Genomic DNA, 13,276 nt, shown 5'->3' on the forward strand with positions numbered 1-13,276 from the left:
TTTTAAAATCAAAACTGTATAAAAAATTAGCAACTTTGGAGTAGACTCATGTTTTTGGAATAACTGCAGAGAGAACACCAAACAATTTTTGAAGAAGAGCTTCTGCATGTGCCCAAAAGAACAAAGATGGCAGAAAAAGAATAAAAAGCAAACATTACAGTTCACAGAGTAGAATTAAATGTTCAAAACCTATGATCCAGACAAGTAGTCCGGATGTGAACAACAGGGACCAAATACGCGGCTGAAGCCAGAGGTGTGAGAAATGGTGCGAGGGATGGACCTGAGCTGGGACGTACACAGACAGACATGACACACAGAACTCAGACTCAGGCACAGACTCAGAACACAGACTCAGGCACAGTAGTCCCAACCCTCTCTTTGCCTGCCTTCACCCACAACACTGACAAGCTGGAATTTTACATGCATGCTCACCTTCCAACCCCACGCAACCCAGGGAGGCCCTGAGACACCAGACCCAAACAAAGCTTTTGTTTTCCAGGTAAACAGGGACAAGCAAGGCTATCATCCCTCCTGCCCTTCCCACCTCTTCACGCTTGGAAAGAGCCACAGTGCCTGAAGTGAGGCAGCCATCATGGAACCATGAGTAAAGGAAGCCAGAGCATTCAAGTGAGCCAAGCAAGTGAAAGAGCTGGGTTCTCAATGCCTCGTTTATAGACACCGCCTGAAGGTAACCACGCTCAGAATGTTTGTTATAGAAGAGAAAACCCACCTGTTGGTGCAGCCATGGCAGTCAGATTTTCAGTTATTATATTTGCAGCCTAAATGCAATTTAAACTGAAACACAAAGATGAAGAAGAGGATATTTCATATGGAATGAAAAACACAAACAAAGGACCAACACAGACTGAGCTACTTCAACATTATGGTTTACTGACACTAACATTTAAAATGAAGAATGAACTTCCACCGTTACCCAACAGCTGTCTCATCTGTTGACACCGGAGTCACATTATTGCACTCACATCCCTGCACACAGGAACTGGCACGCCCTCGGGAAGACGTGGCCAACAGGCAGCAAAGGGTACACACAGCCTCTCCAAGCTGCACAGTGCAACTGAGATCCGTCCAAAGAATGAGGAGAGTGGAGAGCAGCTGGTCTCATGTAAACAAACATGAGAAAATATGCACAAAAGGGCGACAGTAATTTTTCTACATGAAGATAATTTTACTAAGTTGTTCTAAAAATGTTTGTTTATTTAAGAGACGATAAAAAACTGTAGGCTACGATCCATATTTGAGGAGTAATCATTTTTGGTTCTGGAATTAAAGAATGAACTAAGTGAACTATAGTTCATTCTTCATAAAATATCTCTACAGTAAAGTTTCAATGTAAATGCAATTAAGTGAGTCACTTTATAAACCTGTGATTAAAGGGCGTATTTCCTCTTCTTTGTTTAATATTCATTTTAATAAGAATGTCTCAGTACTGACTAAAACCCAGAACAATAAAACAATGGACAAATTCCAAGAGCAAACGGATTTTTTTTCTTTTCCCATGAAGCTAACAGTATGGAATTTTAACAGATGTTCTATTTGGTCATACTTAATAAAGTGAATTATGTAGGATTAAAATAGGGTTCAGTATGTTTGCATTGGATTTTAACTGAAAAACAATTCCACATTAAAAGTCTGGGAAGAGGCCCTGGTCGGCGTGGCTCAGTTGGCTGGAGCATCATCCAGTGCACCGCCAGGCTGCGGGCTAGCTTCCTGGTTGGGGCACATACCCAAATTTCAGATTCAACCCCTAGTCAGGGTGCATGTGGAAGGCAACCAATCTAAGTTTCTCTCTCCCATCAATGTCTCTCTCTGCGTGCTCCTCTCCTCTTTCTAAAATAAAAAAGTAAAATAAAAGTACAAAGTTTGGAAAGATTTATAATCACTATTTCCTTTTGCAGGGGAATTACTAAGATTAGTTACATAAACTAATTGCAGTGCTTACTTCTCTCCTAATAAAATCAGGCTTATAAAGACTATTGTTTCAGGGTTTAAGAAAACTGAAATCTTGGAAAATCACACTCTCTTTGGTGTTTCATCATCTAACTAATGCAAAGGCCTTCTAATGTAGTGCGGCCAAGGGCTGAACCAGCATCCTGTACAATTCCAAGCTCCCTCGCCTTCTGAAATGGCCATGGTGACTGGTAGCAACTGAACAAAAGATAATCAAACTTAAAGGAATTAAGAAACCACAAATATTTACTGAGTGCTGGCTCTGAGGAAGGTGTTATGCTGGAGGCTGTGCACTGCTACAAAGAGGTAAAAACCCACTGCTGTTTGGGAGAGGAACTTACATGCCATCTGAGAAGATAGGCAGAATTATATGTAGCAGACAGAACTGAAATGTGAAAACAAAACAAGAAGGGAAAAGGTAAATCAAAGAAAATTTCATACAAACAGAGGCAGATCCGCAGGGCTCTGACACAAGGAGAAAACATTCCTGCCAGAGAGTTGCCATTTTTGGTTTGCCTTTTCACTATCTTGGGAGCAGGCACTAGCACACAGGCTTAAGGACAGTAAGTACTAGAAGTTCTAGCTAAAGTTGCTTCAAAACATTTTCCAGTGGAAAGCATTCAAGTGCTGCATTCTCAGTAAGAAAGCCCCTTCTAAACGGGTAATATTATGGGGGGGGGGGGGGGGGTGTTTCTAGTAAATTACCAATTTCCCAACCCATTTGCATTAGTAACTTTGATCTGCTCAACCATCAGCATTCTCCAATTGCAGCTGAGAAGCTTTACAAGTGAACTAGCTGGCCTCTAGTTCAAACACAACTACTGTTGCCCATCATCTTGAGGCGGCACTCACATGTTTAAATGCACACAGTTGAGGGTGCATACCTGCTCAAGAACCTAAGAACCTAGAGGCAGGTGTCTTCACTTCCGAGTCTCCTCACAGCCCACGCCCATGCCATACCCCCTTCCTGAGCATGCTGTGAGAGAAGTCTAGGAAAATTTCCTCCTCGGATGGGCAAACCTGACCTCAGAGAGGCTTAGCACCTTGCCAGGAGAAGAACTGCTTTTCACACTCAAGTGTCATTTCCTGCCAAAAACCCTTTCAATTACCTAGAATGCTAATAATCATAGTTAACATTCCCTGAATGCCTATTCTGACAGACTCTGTAGAAAGCACTTCATATGCATATCCTCATTTAATTCTAAGCAAAACTTTGGCATAACTTAAATAATCAGTGTACAAAAAAGGAATAAAATAGTTCTCAGATGTATGTTTAATTTTAACACTTAAAATTAAAACTCCAATGAGATCATTTTTCACCTCAGATGGCTAGTACCCTTAGTGAGGCAGTAGGAAATAGATAGCTGTCACATGGCTGGCAAAAGTGTCAACTGGTGGAGGACAATTTGGTAATATGTATCAAAATTATAATGCACATATACCTATAATCAAGTAATTGGCATATAACCGACAATCATCATCAACCATGCACAAAATGACATAAGAACCATTATTATTCATTGTAGCATGTTTGTGATATCTCTCAATGAGGAACTGGTAAAATAATGGCTCATTTGTACAATGGCGTACTATGCAGTGATAAAAACAAGAGGGTCCTCTTTCTTTTATTGTTCATGCCCGTAGGCCATACCCTCCACCAGTGCATGAATTCCATGCACCAGGCCCCTAGTTGTAAATAGCACTGCATAAATCCTTTCAAAATGGTGTTCTGGGAGTCTAAGGATATATTCTCAGAAGAAGAATTGCTGGGTCAAAAGGAAGTTCCAGTTGTAATTTTTTGAAGGAACTTCATACTGTTTTCCACAGTGGCTGCACCAGTCTATATTCCCATCAATAATGCACTAGTGTTCCCTTTTCCCCACATCCTCCCGAGCTCTTTGTTGACTTACTCATGAAGGATGATACCTCATTATACTTTTAATTTGCATCTCTCTGATGATTAGTGACATTGGGCATTTTTTCATGTCTACTGGTCATCTGTATGTCTGCTTTGGAGAAGGATCTATTCAGGTCCTTTTAATTGGATTCTTTGACTTCCTAGCATTGAGTTGTATTAGTATTTCATATAATTTGGAAATTAACCCATTATTAGATGTATCATTGGCAAATATGTTCTTCTATATAGTGGGTTCCCTTTTCACTTTGTTGGTGGTCTCTCTTGCATTGCAGAAACTTTTTAGTTAGATGTAGTCCCATTTGTTTGTTTTTCCTTCCTTTCCCTTGCCCTTAGACATATCAGCAAATATTGCTATGACAGAAGTATGAGATTTTAGTGCCTATGTTATCTTATAGAATTTGTATGGTTTCATTACTTACATTTATGTCTTTTGTCCATTTCAAGTTTATTCTTGTATATGGCATAAGTTGATGGTCTAGTTCAGTGGTCGACAAATTCATTAGTCAACAGAGCCAAATATCAACAGTACAACGATTGAAATTTCTTTTGAGAGCCAAATTTTTTAAACTTAAACTTCTAACGTCACTTCTTCAAAATAGACTCGCCCTGGCCATGGTATTTTGTGGAAGAGCCACACTCAAGGGGCCAAAGAGCCGCATGTGGCTCGTGAGCTGCAGTTTGCTGACCATGGGTCTAGTTTCATTTTTTTTTAACATGTACCTGACCAATTCTCCAATGCCATTTATTGAAAAGACTGTCTTAAATCCACTGTATACTCTTGCCTCCTTTGTCTAATATTAATTGAAGATATCGGCATGGGTTGATTTCTGGGCTCTCTGTTCTGTTCCATTCATCTATATGTCTGTTCTTATGCCAGTACCAGGCTGTTTTGATGACAATAGCCTTGTAGTATAGTTTGATAGCAAGTATTGTGATACCTCCAACTTTGTTCTTCCTTCTCAGATTGCTGTGGCTATTTGGGGTCTTTTTTGTTGTTAGCCCATATACATTTTTGGAATATCTGTTCTAGATTTGTAAAATATGCCACTGGTATTTTAATAGGAATTGCACTGAACCTATAGGTTGCTTTGGATAGTATGGACATTTTAATGATGGTAATTCTTCCAATCCATGAACATGATATATGCTTCCAATTATTTATATATATCTTCCTCAACATTTTTATTCAATGTCCTATAGTTTTCCATGTACAGGTCTTTTACCACCTTGGTTAAATTTATTTCTAGGTACCTTGTTATTTTTTTATTGCAAGAGTAAATGGTATTGTTTTCTTAGTTTCTTTTTTTAATAGTTCATCATTGGTGTATAGAAATGCCATCAATTTTTGAGTATTAATTTTGTATCCTGCTACTTTGCCCAATTCACTTATTATATCTAGTAACTTTCTGGTGAAGGCTTTTGGATTTTCTATGTACAATATCATGTCATCTGCAAATAATGACAGTTTTATTTCCTCCTATCCAATTTGGATGACCTCTATTTTTTCTTCTTATCTGATTGCTGTGGCTAAGACTTCTAATACAATGTTGAATAAGAGTGGTGAAAGCAGGCATCCCTGTCTTGTTCCTCATTTTAAGAAAAACGCTTTTAGTTTTTGCCCGTGGAGTATTATGTTGGCTGTGGGTTGCCATATGTGGCCTTTATTATGTTGAGGTATGTTCCCTCTATTCCCACTTTGCTGAGCGTTTTTGTCATAAATAGGTGCTGGATTTTTGTCAAATGCTTTTTCTGCGTCTATTGCTATGATGTGGTTTTTATCCTTCATTTAGTTTATGTGGTATGTCACACTTACTGACTTGCAGACATTATAGGAGAGGATCCTCATTATGAAGTGATATAAACTGATCTCCAAAATGGTTTGGCTAAGAAAATAAACAAGATGCAGAACACCTAGGATAGAGTGGTTCTAGAAAAACACATAAGGCCTACAGTTGGGAGTATGCAAAACACAGTTTATTCTTATATTTTCATTACTTACTAATTATTGCATTATGTCCCATACAAACAACTATAAACCTACTTTTGCCCACCTTGTATAATGTGAAGAGTTTGGGGGAAAAGAACTCTGGGTAGACAACAGAGCTGGAAAAGAGATGCTAAAGGACAACCCTTCAGTCTTGATTTCAAAAGGTTCCTGTTCCCAGACACTAGATTAGGGGAAACTGTGACTACCTCAAGTAGACTTTAAGCATAACTAACTTTGGAAAGTTTCCATATCTACTTGCAAGTGAAGTTTCCAATCAGAATGCTAATTTCTGCACCTGAAGAGACAGAGTGAAAAGAGCAGTAGGTAAGGTCGTCAGTACAAAGGTCATTTCATCTCTGGGAAGGGACGGCCCTCACCCCCAATGATGGTGGTCAGTTAGCAAGATGAACCAAGAGGCACAGAAGAGCAGCCATTAACCAAAGCAGACAGAAACTGGAGAGAGCCGAAACCGGTTTGGCTCAGTGGTAGAGAGTCGGTCGCGGACTGAAAGGTCCCGGGTTCGATTCCGGTCAAGGGCATGTATCTTGGTTGCGGGCATATCCCCAGTAGGGGGTGTGCAAGAGGCAGCTGATTGATGACTCTCTCTCATCAATGTTTCTAACTCTCCCTTCCTCTCTGTAAAAAATCAATAAAATATATTAAAAAAAAAAAAGAAAGAAAGAAACTGGAGAGAGAATGCTTCAGCACAGCTGAGCTGTTAACTGAATGTGGCTGAAAGGACCAACAGAAGGCTCACTATAAAGAGGGAGTTAAAGAAAAAGGACCAGGACACGTCACTGTTGTTGTGGTGACTAAGTTCACACTGGAAGGCAGAGCCCTGGTACCTGACAGTGTGAAGAAGCTTCTACAAAGATTAAGAACGTTCCCTGACAGCATGCCGGCCTCCAAGGTTGGAGGGAGACTCCCACGGTGGTTGGCCACAGCTAATTCGGCCAAGATCATGAGGAAAACAACTACTCAAAGGAAGCAGCATAATTTGTTGACCTTGCTTAGACTAAGTCTAAAATTCACAGTAACTGAAATAATTTAGGAGCACATAAAGGATAAGCCAGCAATCTCCACAAACATCAGATGAGGTAAAACAAAACAAAACAAAATTAAAAAAAAACAAACAGGTGACAGCATTCACAAAACCTAAAGAACACACACTCTATTTTATAATGCACGGGTTCAAACTTCCATCTCCTTCTAACAGGCTCCTGCTAGGGAGATAAACTATTTTCAAGGAAAAGTTGTACCCAGAATGAATGTGTAAGTTTCCTGGTGATTCTCACTAAGGCTTCAGTGCATTTTCTTACTGACACCATCAACGGCATTCTTGGTAAAAAAAGATATGATATTGGTGTCACAACATTGTAAGCACTGAAACTATCTATCATGCATAAATTCTGCTTAATGCAAGTGTCACTTATTTTCCTCTTTTTGAAAAGAAGCTACGTTTCATTTAATAATAATTCTCTAGTTCTATCAGAATCTGTTCTAAGCGATGCTTCACCTAAAATCAGTTCTGAAGGCTCTTTCATGAACAGGCATAATGCAAAGACCCCAATTACATTTCCAGCAAAGCGCTGCCATTGGAGTAAACAGAGCTATCTCAGCAGGTCACATTATTTGCAAGAATTGCAGCTTAGAAATTAATTACCAGTGTGGCATATGTCAAAACAAGCTTTTAAAAGAATAGAATGCAATTGTAACCATGTGTTCTATTTGTTTGAATATGAAAGCAGTATTCTCTGGCATGTAAATATATTTATTTATTCAGAAAAATAAAAAGGTTCACTCCCCCCCACTCCCCACCCTTCCCCTGCACCCGGTGAAACCTGAGTAGCTAGCTCATGTTTACTAAGTCAGAGCCTAAGAACAGAAGGAAGATGTGGTGCAGGGGATATTTTTGAAAGGCAGAAAGAAGTCATCTTCACACAAATGACTAATTTTGAAACATTCAGTTTGCTTTCAAAACAAGTTTTTCAAAGACATACATCACCTACAACAAAGCTTAAATAACAGTACAGGTGTTTCATAAAGAAGACTAATCTGTAACAGCGATTTTTAACCTGTGTGCCGCAAGAATTTTTAAAACATGCAATACCTAACTCTTTAGTCAAGGGCACTGACCTTTTCTCTCTTAGATTGTCAAATTTAAAAATGACAGTAAACACAACAATAGGTGTCTGGTGAATGAAACAAAATTATACTTGGTTTTTGTTACTGCTTTTTGTCTGATTGGCAAAAAACATTTTGGTGTGCTGCAGAATTTTAATAATTAGTTTATGTGTGCCATGAGATAAAAAAAATCACTAACTATAGTATTTAAAAACAAAAACAAAAACAAACAAACAAACAAAAAAACACCTACCTAGGAATAAAGGTAGGGCTTTGAAGGAATTTCAGTATTCTGCTGTGACAACAATATTTATTTAAATAAAAACCATTTCAGAGGTGAAAGTGTTTTAGCATCTAAGGAACACCAAACAGAAAACAAGAACACAGAGCAGATGTAGGCAGATGCTCTTCTGTGTTTTCCTTAATGAACATTATGTCCCAATCCTGTTCATAGTTATACAAATATGAAATCATTATGTTGTACACTTTAAATGCCTTATAAACCTATTTGTCAATTCTATCTCAATAAAGCTGAGGGGAAACCATAAGATTTAAGCTCATTTAAAAAGAAAACAAAATTATATCCCAAACCAAAGTCTTATATCTTACATATCTGCAAATCAACTTTTAAACTTCAAACAGCCCCTTTATATAAGGCAGAAATTAAAACATGCCTCCAGCAGTAATATACTGAAATCACTCAGCTTTAAAAACAAACAAACAAAACAAAACAAAACAAAAACGGAATGGGGGTAGGGGTGGGCAGGAAGAGGTACAAGAAATTGACCACATTGAATCATGGGATTTTAGAGTTAGAGGGCACAGGAGATAAAATGGCTTGTGGGTCAGGACTCCAGGCCAGAGTACACTTCCCAGCTCATCAGATTGTTACCAGGAAAATAAGAACTAACTGTATGATACAGATTTTTCAGACACTTATCTCCGAGTACAACTTTCCTGACCAATTTCTCACAAATGCTGTGTATTAACTTCATATCTCACCCTCTGTAGTTATTTCCCAATATTTCAGCTACAACAAATACTCACCACTCTAGGATTACCATAAAGCTACAGGGTAGTCGTTCATCAAACCAATTCATCTGACCCATTTATTACATGCAAGAACCAAGACAAGACTAAAGAGTATTTTAAAAAGAGATCTTAGCCCTAGCTGGTTTGGCTCAGTGGATAGAGTGTCAGCCTGTGGACTGACGAGTCCCAGGTTCGAGTCTGGTCAAGGGCACATGCCCAGGTTGCAGGCTTTAACCCCAGCAGGGGGCATACAGAAGGCAGCCAACCAATGATTCTCTTTTATCATTGATGTTTCTCTCTCCCTCTCCCTTTCTCTCTGAAATCAATAAAAATCTATCTATCTATATAATAGAGGAATATGCAAATTGGCCGGGATGCCATAACATTACAACTGAACAGCAGGAACATGAGGCTGCTTGGCACCTGGCCAGGGTGAGGGACCTTTAGGCCGTGCCCCTCACCTGGCGGGGCTTGACAGGGACCTCAGACGGTGTCCCTCACCCAAAGTCACTCCCCTTGCCCAACAGGGCTTGACAGGGTCCCTCAGGCCACACCCATTGCCCAGCGAAGCTTGACAGGGGACCTCAGGCCATGCCACCCCTACCCCAGTGCCAGGCCAGGGGACCTCAGGCTGCACCCCCCTGGTGGGGCTTGACAGGGGACCTGAGACTGCGTCCCCCACCCAGTGCTGGGCCAGGGGACCTGAGGCTATCCCCCACCTGGTGCCAGGCTGGGGGGTCTGAGGCTGTAGCCCCTGCCCGGAGGGACTTGACAGGGGAGAGGGGACCAGCTGGGTCTGGGTCCCCTGTATTTTCAAAGCACATGTGGATGGTAGGTGGGGACTTGACTCTAGCTCCTGTGGCATGTCCCAGACTCTGACAGGAGGGAAATTTTCAGATACATTTTACTAATTTTCTTTCATCTCTGACACCTCTATTATAGAAAAAGGGAAAATAGCAATTATTAAAATACTTCCTGTAATTAATTCCCTTTTAATGTATACACATTTCATGCACTGGGCCACTAGTATTTAAATAAAAAGTAAAAAATAAGAGATCTCAATTTCCCTTTTTAACTTTTTAAACCAGTTTCTTCAAGTAAAGTCACAGAACAAAGCATATTGTTTTTTTGTACTTCAATACTGGAAATTAAGTTAGTTACCTCTCTTAAAACTGTGCTTTTGTAGCCTCGATACAATCCAGGGATGCCCTGAAACAAAAGGAAAGATGGGATGGTAGAGATTTTAGGATCACATTCTGAATAAAGCACAGTAACCTTTCCTAAAGTTTGAGTTTTAAAACGTCCACAATGACCACAGTTCTGCAAGAAGTTAAAGGTTCTAACTGCTCCACTCCTTTAAAATTGAAATATCTCCACTAAGAAAACTGACAGCATATTAATTTAGCTTTAGTTGCTCTCAGTATTTCTTCTGTTGAGAATACTTGAGCTTTAAATAGATTCCCAAAAGCAAATGCACATAAAATGTTGATTATCTTTTCATGGTTTCAATCAGAAGACATCAGTTCATTAATAACCTCTGGACAAGCCTTCGCGTATCTATTTCACGTCCACATGATTCTTCAGGAACCCTCTACTGGGTTGATCTCACTCATAAAATTAAACACTCGCATCTCCTCGAGGAGACACAGGGACTATTATGAATAACTTTTCTACAACCTAGACTCATTGAAATTTCCATGTAATTGACTTGGGTAAAAAACAAATTTTTAAGTTAACGTTTTAAAGGCTTCTGTAGAAACTATGAAGGAAAGCAATACAACTGCTCCTAGTCCCATGGACAATAGGATGACTCCTGATCCACAGCTTAACACTAACCAGTAAAAGGGGATTACAGTTGATATAAACACTATGATGTTGGTGACAGTCCATAACTACACTTCTCTTCCATAAGCCCTCAGATTCTGTAATGATGTCTACATATTTACTATTTATTACATGTCTGATTCCAAAAGAAATATGGAAGATTACAATGTAGGACTCATACAGTAGAGGCACTCAATATGTGTTTGTTTAGAATTTAAAAAAAAAAAAAATCCGAAAACAAATACAGAAAAGAAAACTATAATCTTAGCACAGAAAGTTACTGCAATTGGACATTAAATTCAGCTGTAAGGTCACTTCTAGACTCCTGATAAAAGCCTCACAGTGCTCATACTAGCTGCTATAAAATCTCTCTCAATAAAGAAAAAAAAAAAAAGAACTTAAAAACATATCTCACCTCTTGATATAAGATGTTAGAGAAAATCTGAAAAGTTCTTGAAGAAGCAGAAACCTGTGCCCTCTGCTTAACTACTTCAGAAGGAACTCGAATAAGGCAGGCCACCTAAAATAGATAAATATAAGTACATCTAAAAATGAAGTAATTGGAACAAAAATTGAAATTTTTTCTTATCCAAAAATTATTTATATATGTGTGTGTGTGTATATATGTATACACACACACACACACACACACACACACACACACACACATATATATATATATATATATATATATATATATATATATATATGGGCCAACAATGCCTTCCCTCCGGCCAGGAGCTGCTTTCCGCCTTCCCAACACTGCCCAGGGGCCTGGAGCTGCAAGGGCAGTGCAGAAAGCCTGCATCATCACCCTGCCATTGGCTACTTTGTGCCTGCATATGCAAATTAATCATCCATCTTTGTTGGGTTAATTTGTATAGTCATTCCTGACTGGATGGTGGGCATCGTGAAGGAGAAGGAAAACCACATAACCAGACATCCTGAAAAGAGAGACCATGGGGAGACAAAGAAATAGCCCGCACGTGAAAGAAAAGCAGGCATCACCAGAAAAGGAAGTAAACAAGTTACAGGCAAGTAACCTACCAGAGCAAGAATTCAGAGTAATGATCATAGGATGGCTAACAAGAATGGAAGTGAAATTTGATGATATGAATAAGAAACAAGAGAAAATGAAGAAGAACCAAGAGGAATTGAAGAAGAACCAAGAGGAATTGAAGAAGAACCAAGAGGAAATGAAGATGAACCAACAAGAAATGAAAAATGACATAGCTGTTATGAAGAACTCAATAGAAAGCATCAAGAGTAGACTAGAAGAAGCAGAGGACCGCATCAGTGAGCTAGAAGACAAGATGGAAAAAAATACCCAATTGGAGCAGCTTCTGGAAAAAAAAAAAAAATTAAAAAGCAGGAGGAGAGCCTTAGGGGACTTTGGGACAATACAAAACAAAACAATATTAGAATAGTAGGGGTTCCAGAAGGAAAGGAAACTGAGGAAGACATGGAAAATGTATTTCAAGAAATAATGACAGAAAACTTTCCTGAGATAGAGAAGAAAAAACCCACACAAATCCAAGATGCTCGCAGGGTCCCAAGCAAAATGAATCCCAGAAGACTGATGCCAAGGCACATTATAATTAAATTGGCAAACACCAACGACAAAGTAAGAATCTTAAAAGCAACCAGAGAGAGACAGAAAGTTACATATAAAAGAACCCCCATCAGACTAGCAACTGATTTCTCAACAGAAACTCATCAGGCCAGAAGGGAATGGGATGAAATATACAAATTCATGTAAAGGAAGGGTCTGAATCCAAGAATACTGTACCCAGCAAGGCTATCAATCAAAACTGAAGATGTAATCAGGAGGTTCACAGACAAAAAAAGACAAAAGGAATTTATCTCCACCAAACCAGCAATTTAAGAAATGCTAAAGGGTCTACTGTAAAAATACAGAAATAGGAAGCAAAGAAGAAACACAGGGGTATAGGACAAAAATGGTGTCAAATGAGTACCTATCAATAATACCTTTAAATGTAAATGGATTAAATGCTCCAATCAAAAGAAAAAGGGTAACAGATTGGATAAGAAAACAAGACCCATATATCTGTTGTCTATAAGAAACCCACTTCAGAAAAAAGATGCACACAGACTGAGGGTGAAGGATGGAAAAAGGTTTCCCAGGCGAATGGAAATTTAAAAAAAGGTGGGGTAGCAATATTTATATCTGACAATTAGATCTCAGAGTGAAGGACATAACAAGAGATAATGAAGGCCACTTCATAATATTAAAGGGAGCAATCCAACAAGAAGAAATAACCCTGGTAAATATATATGCACCCAATATGGGAGCACCCAAATACATTAAAAGAAACTGCTGGAGGACATTAAGAGAGAGATTAATAGCAATACAATCATAGTAGGAGATTTTAATACCCCACTGTCACCTTTGGACAAATAAT

At 39.0% G+C, this 13,276-nt stretch overlaps 1 protein-coding gene across 3 annotated transcripts in view; it reads right to left on the reverse strand.

The window, feature by feature from the left end:
* SLC25A26 (solute carrier family 25 member 26) overlaps positions 1 to 13,276 on the reverse strand; it is a 125,783-nt gene that overhangs the window by 82,901 nt on the left and 29,606 nt on the right. For 2 of the 3 annotated variants that reach the window (XM_084902691.1, XM_084902689.1), the window contains exons 4-5: positions 11,269 to 11,373; positions 10,191 to 10,238 (exon numbers count right to left, since the gene is read on the reverse strand). The exons of the other annotated variant lie outside the window; for it this stretch is intronic. In XM_084902691.1, coding sequence (XP_084758817.1) covers positions 10,191 to 10,238; positions 11,269 to 11,373 — 153 coding nt within the window. The remainder of the gene's footprint in view (positions 1 to 10,190; positions 10,239 to 11,268; positions 11,374 to 13,276) is intronic. 3 annotated transcript variants of the gene reach the window in all.

This window comes from Pipistrellus hanaki, assembly GCF_964339955.1.
Source record: "Pipistrellus hanaki genome assembly, chromosome: 13".
NCBI lineage: Eukaryota > Metazoa > Chordata > Mammalia > Chiroptera > Vespertilionidae > Pipistrellus > Pipistrellus hanaki.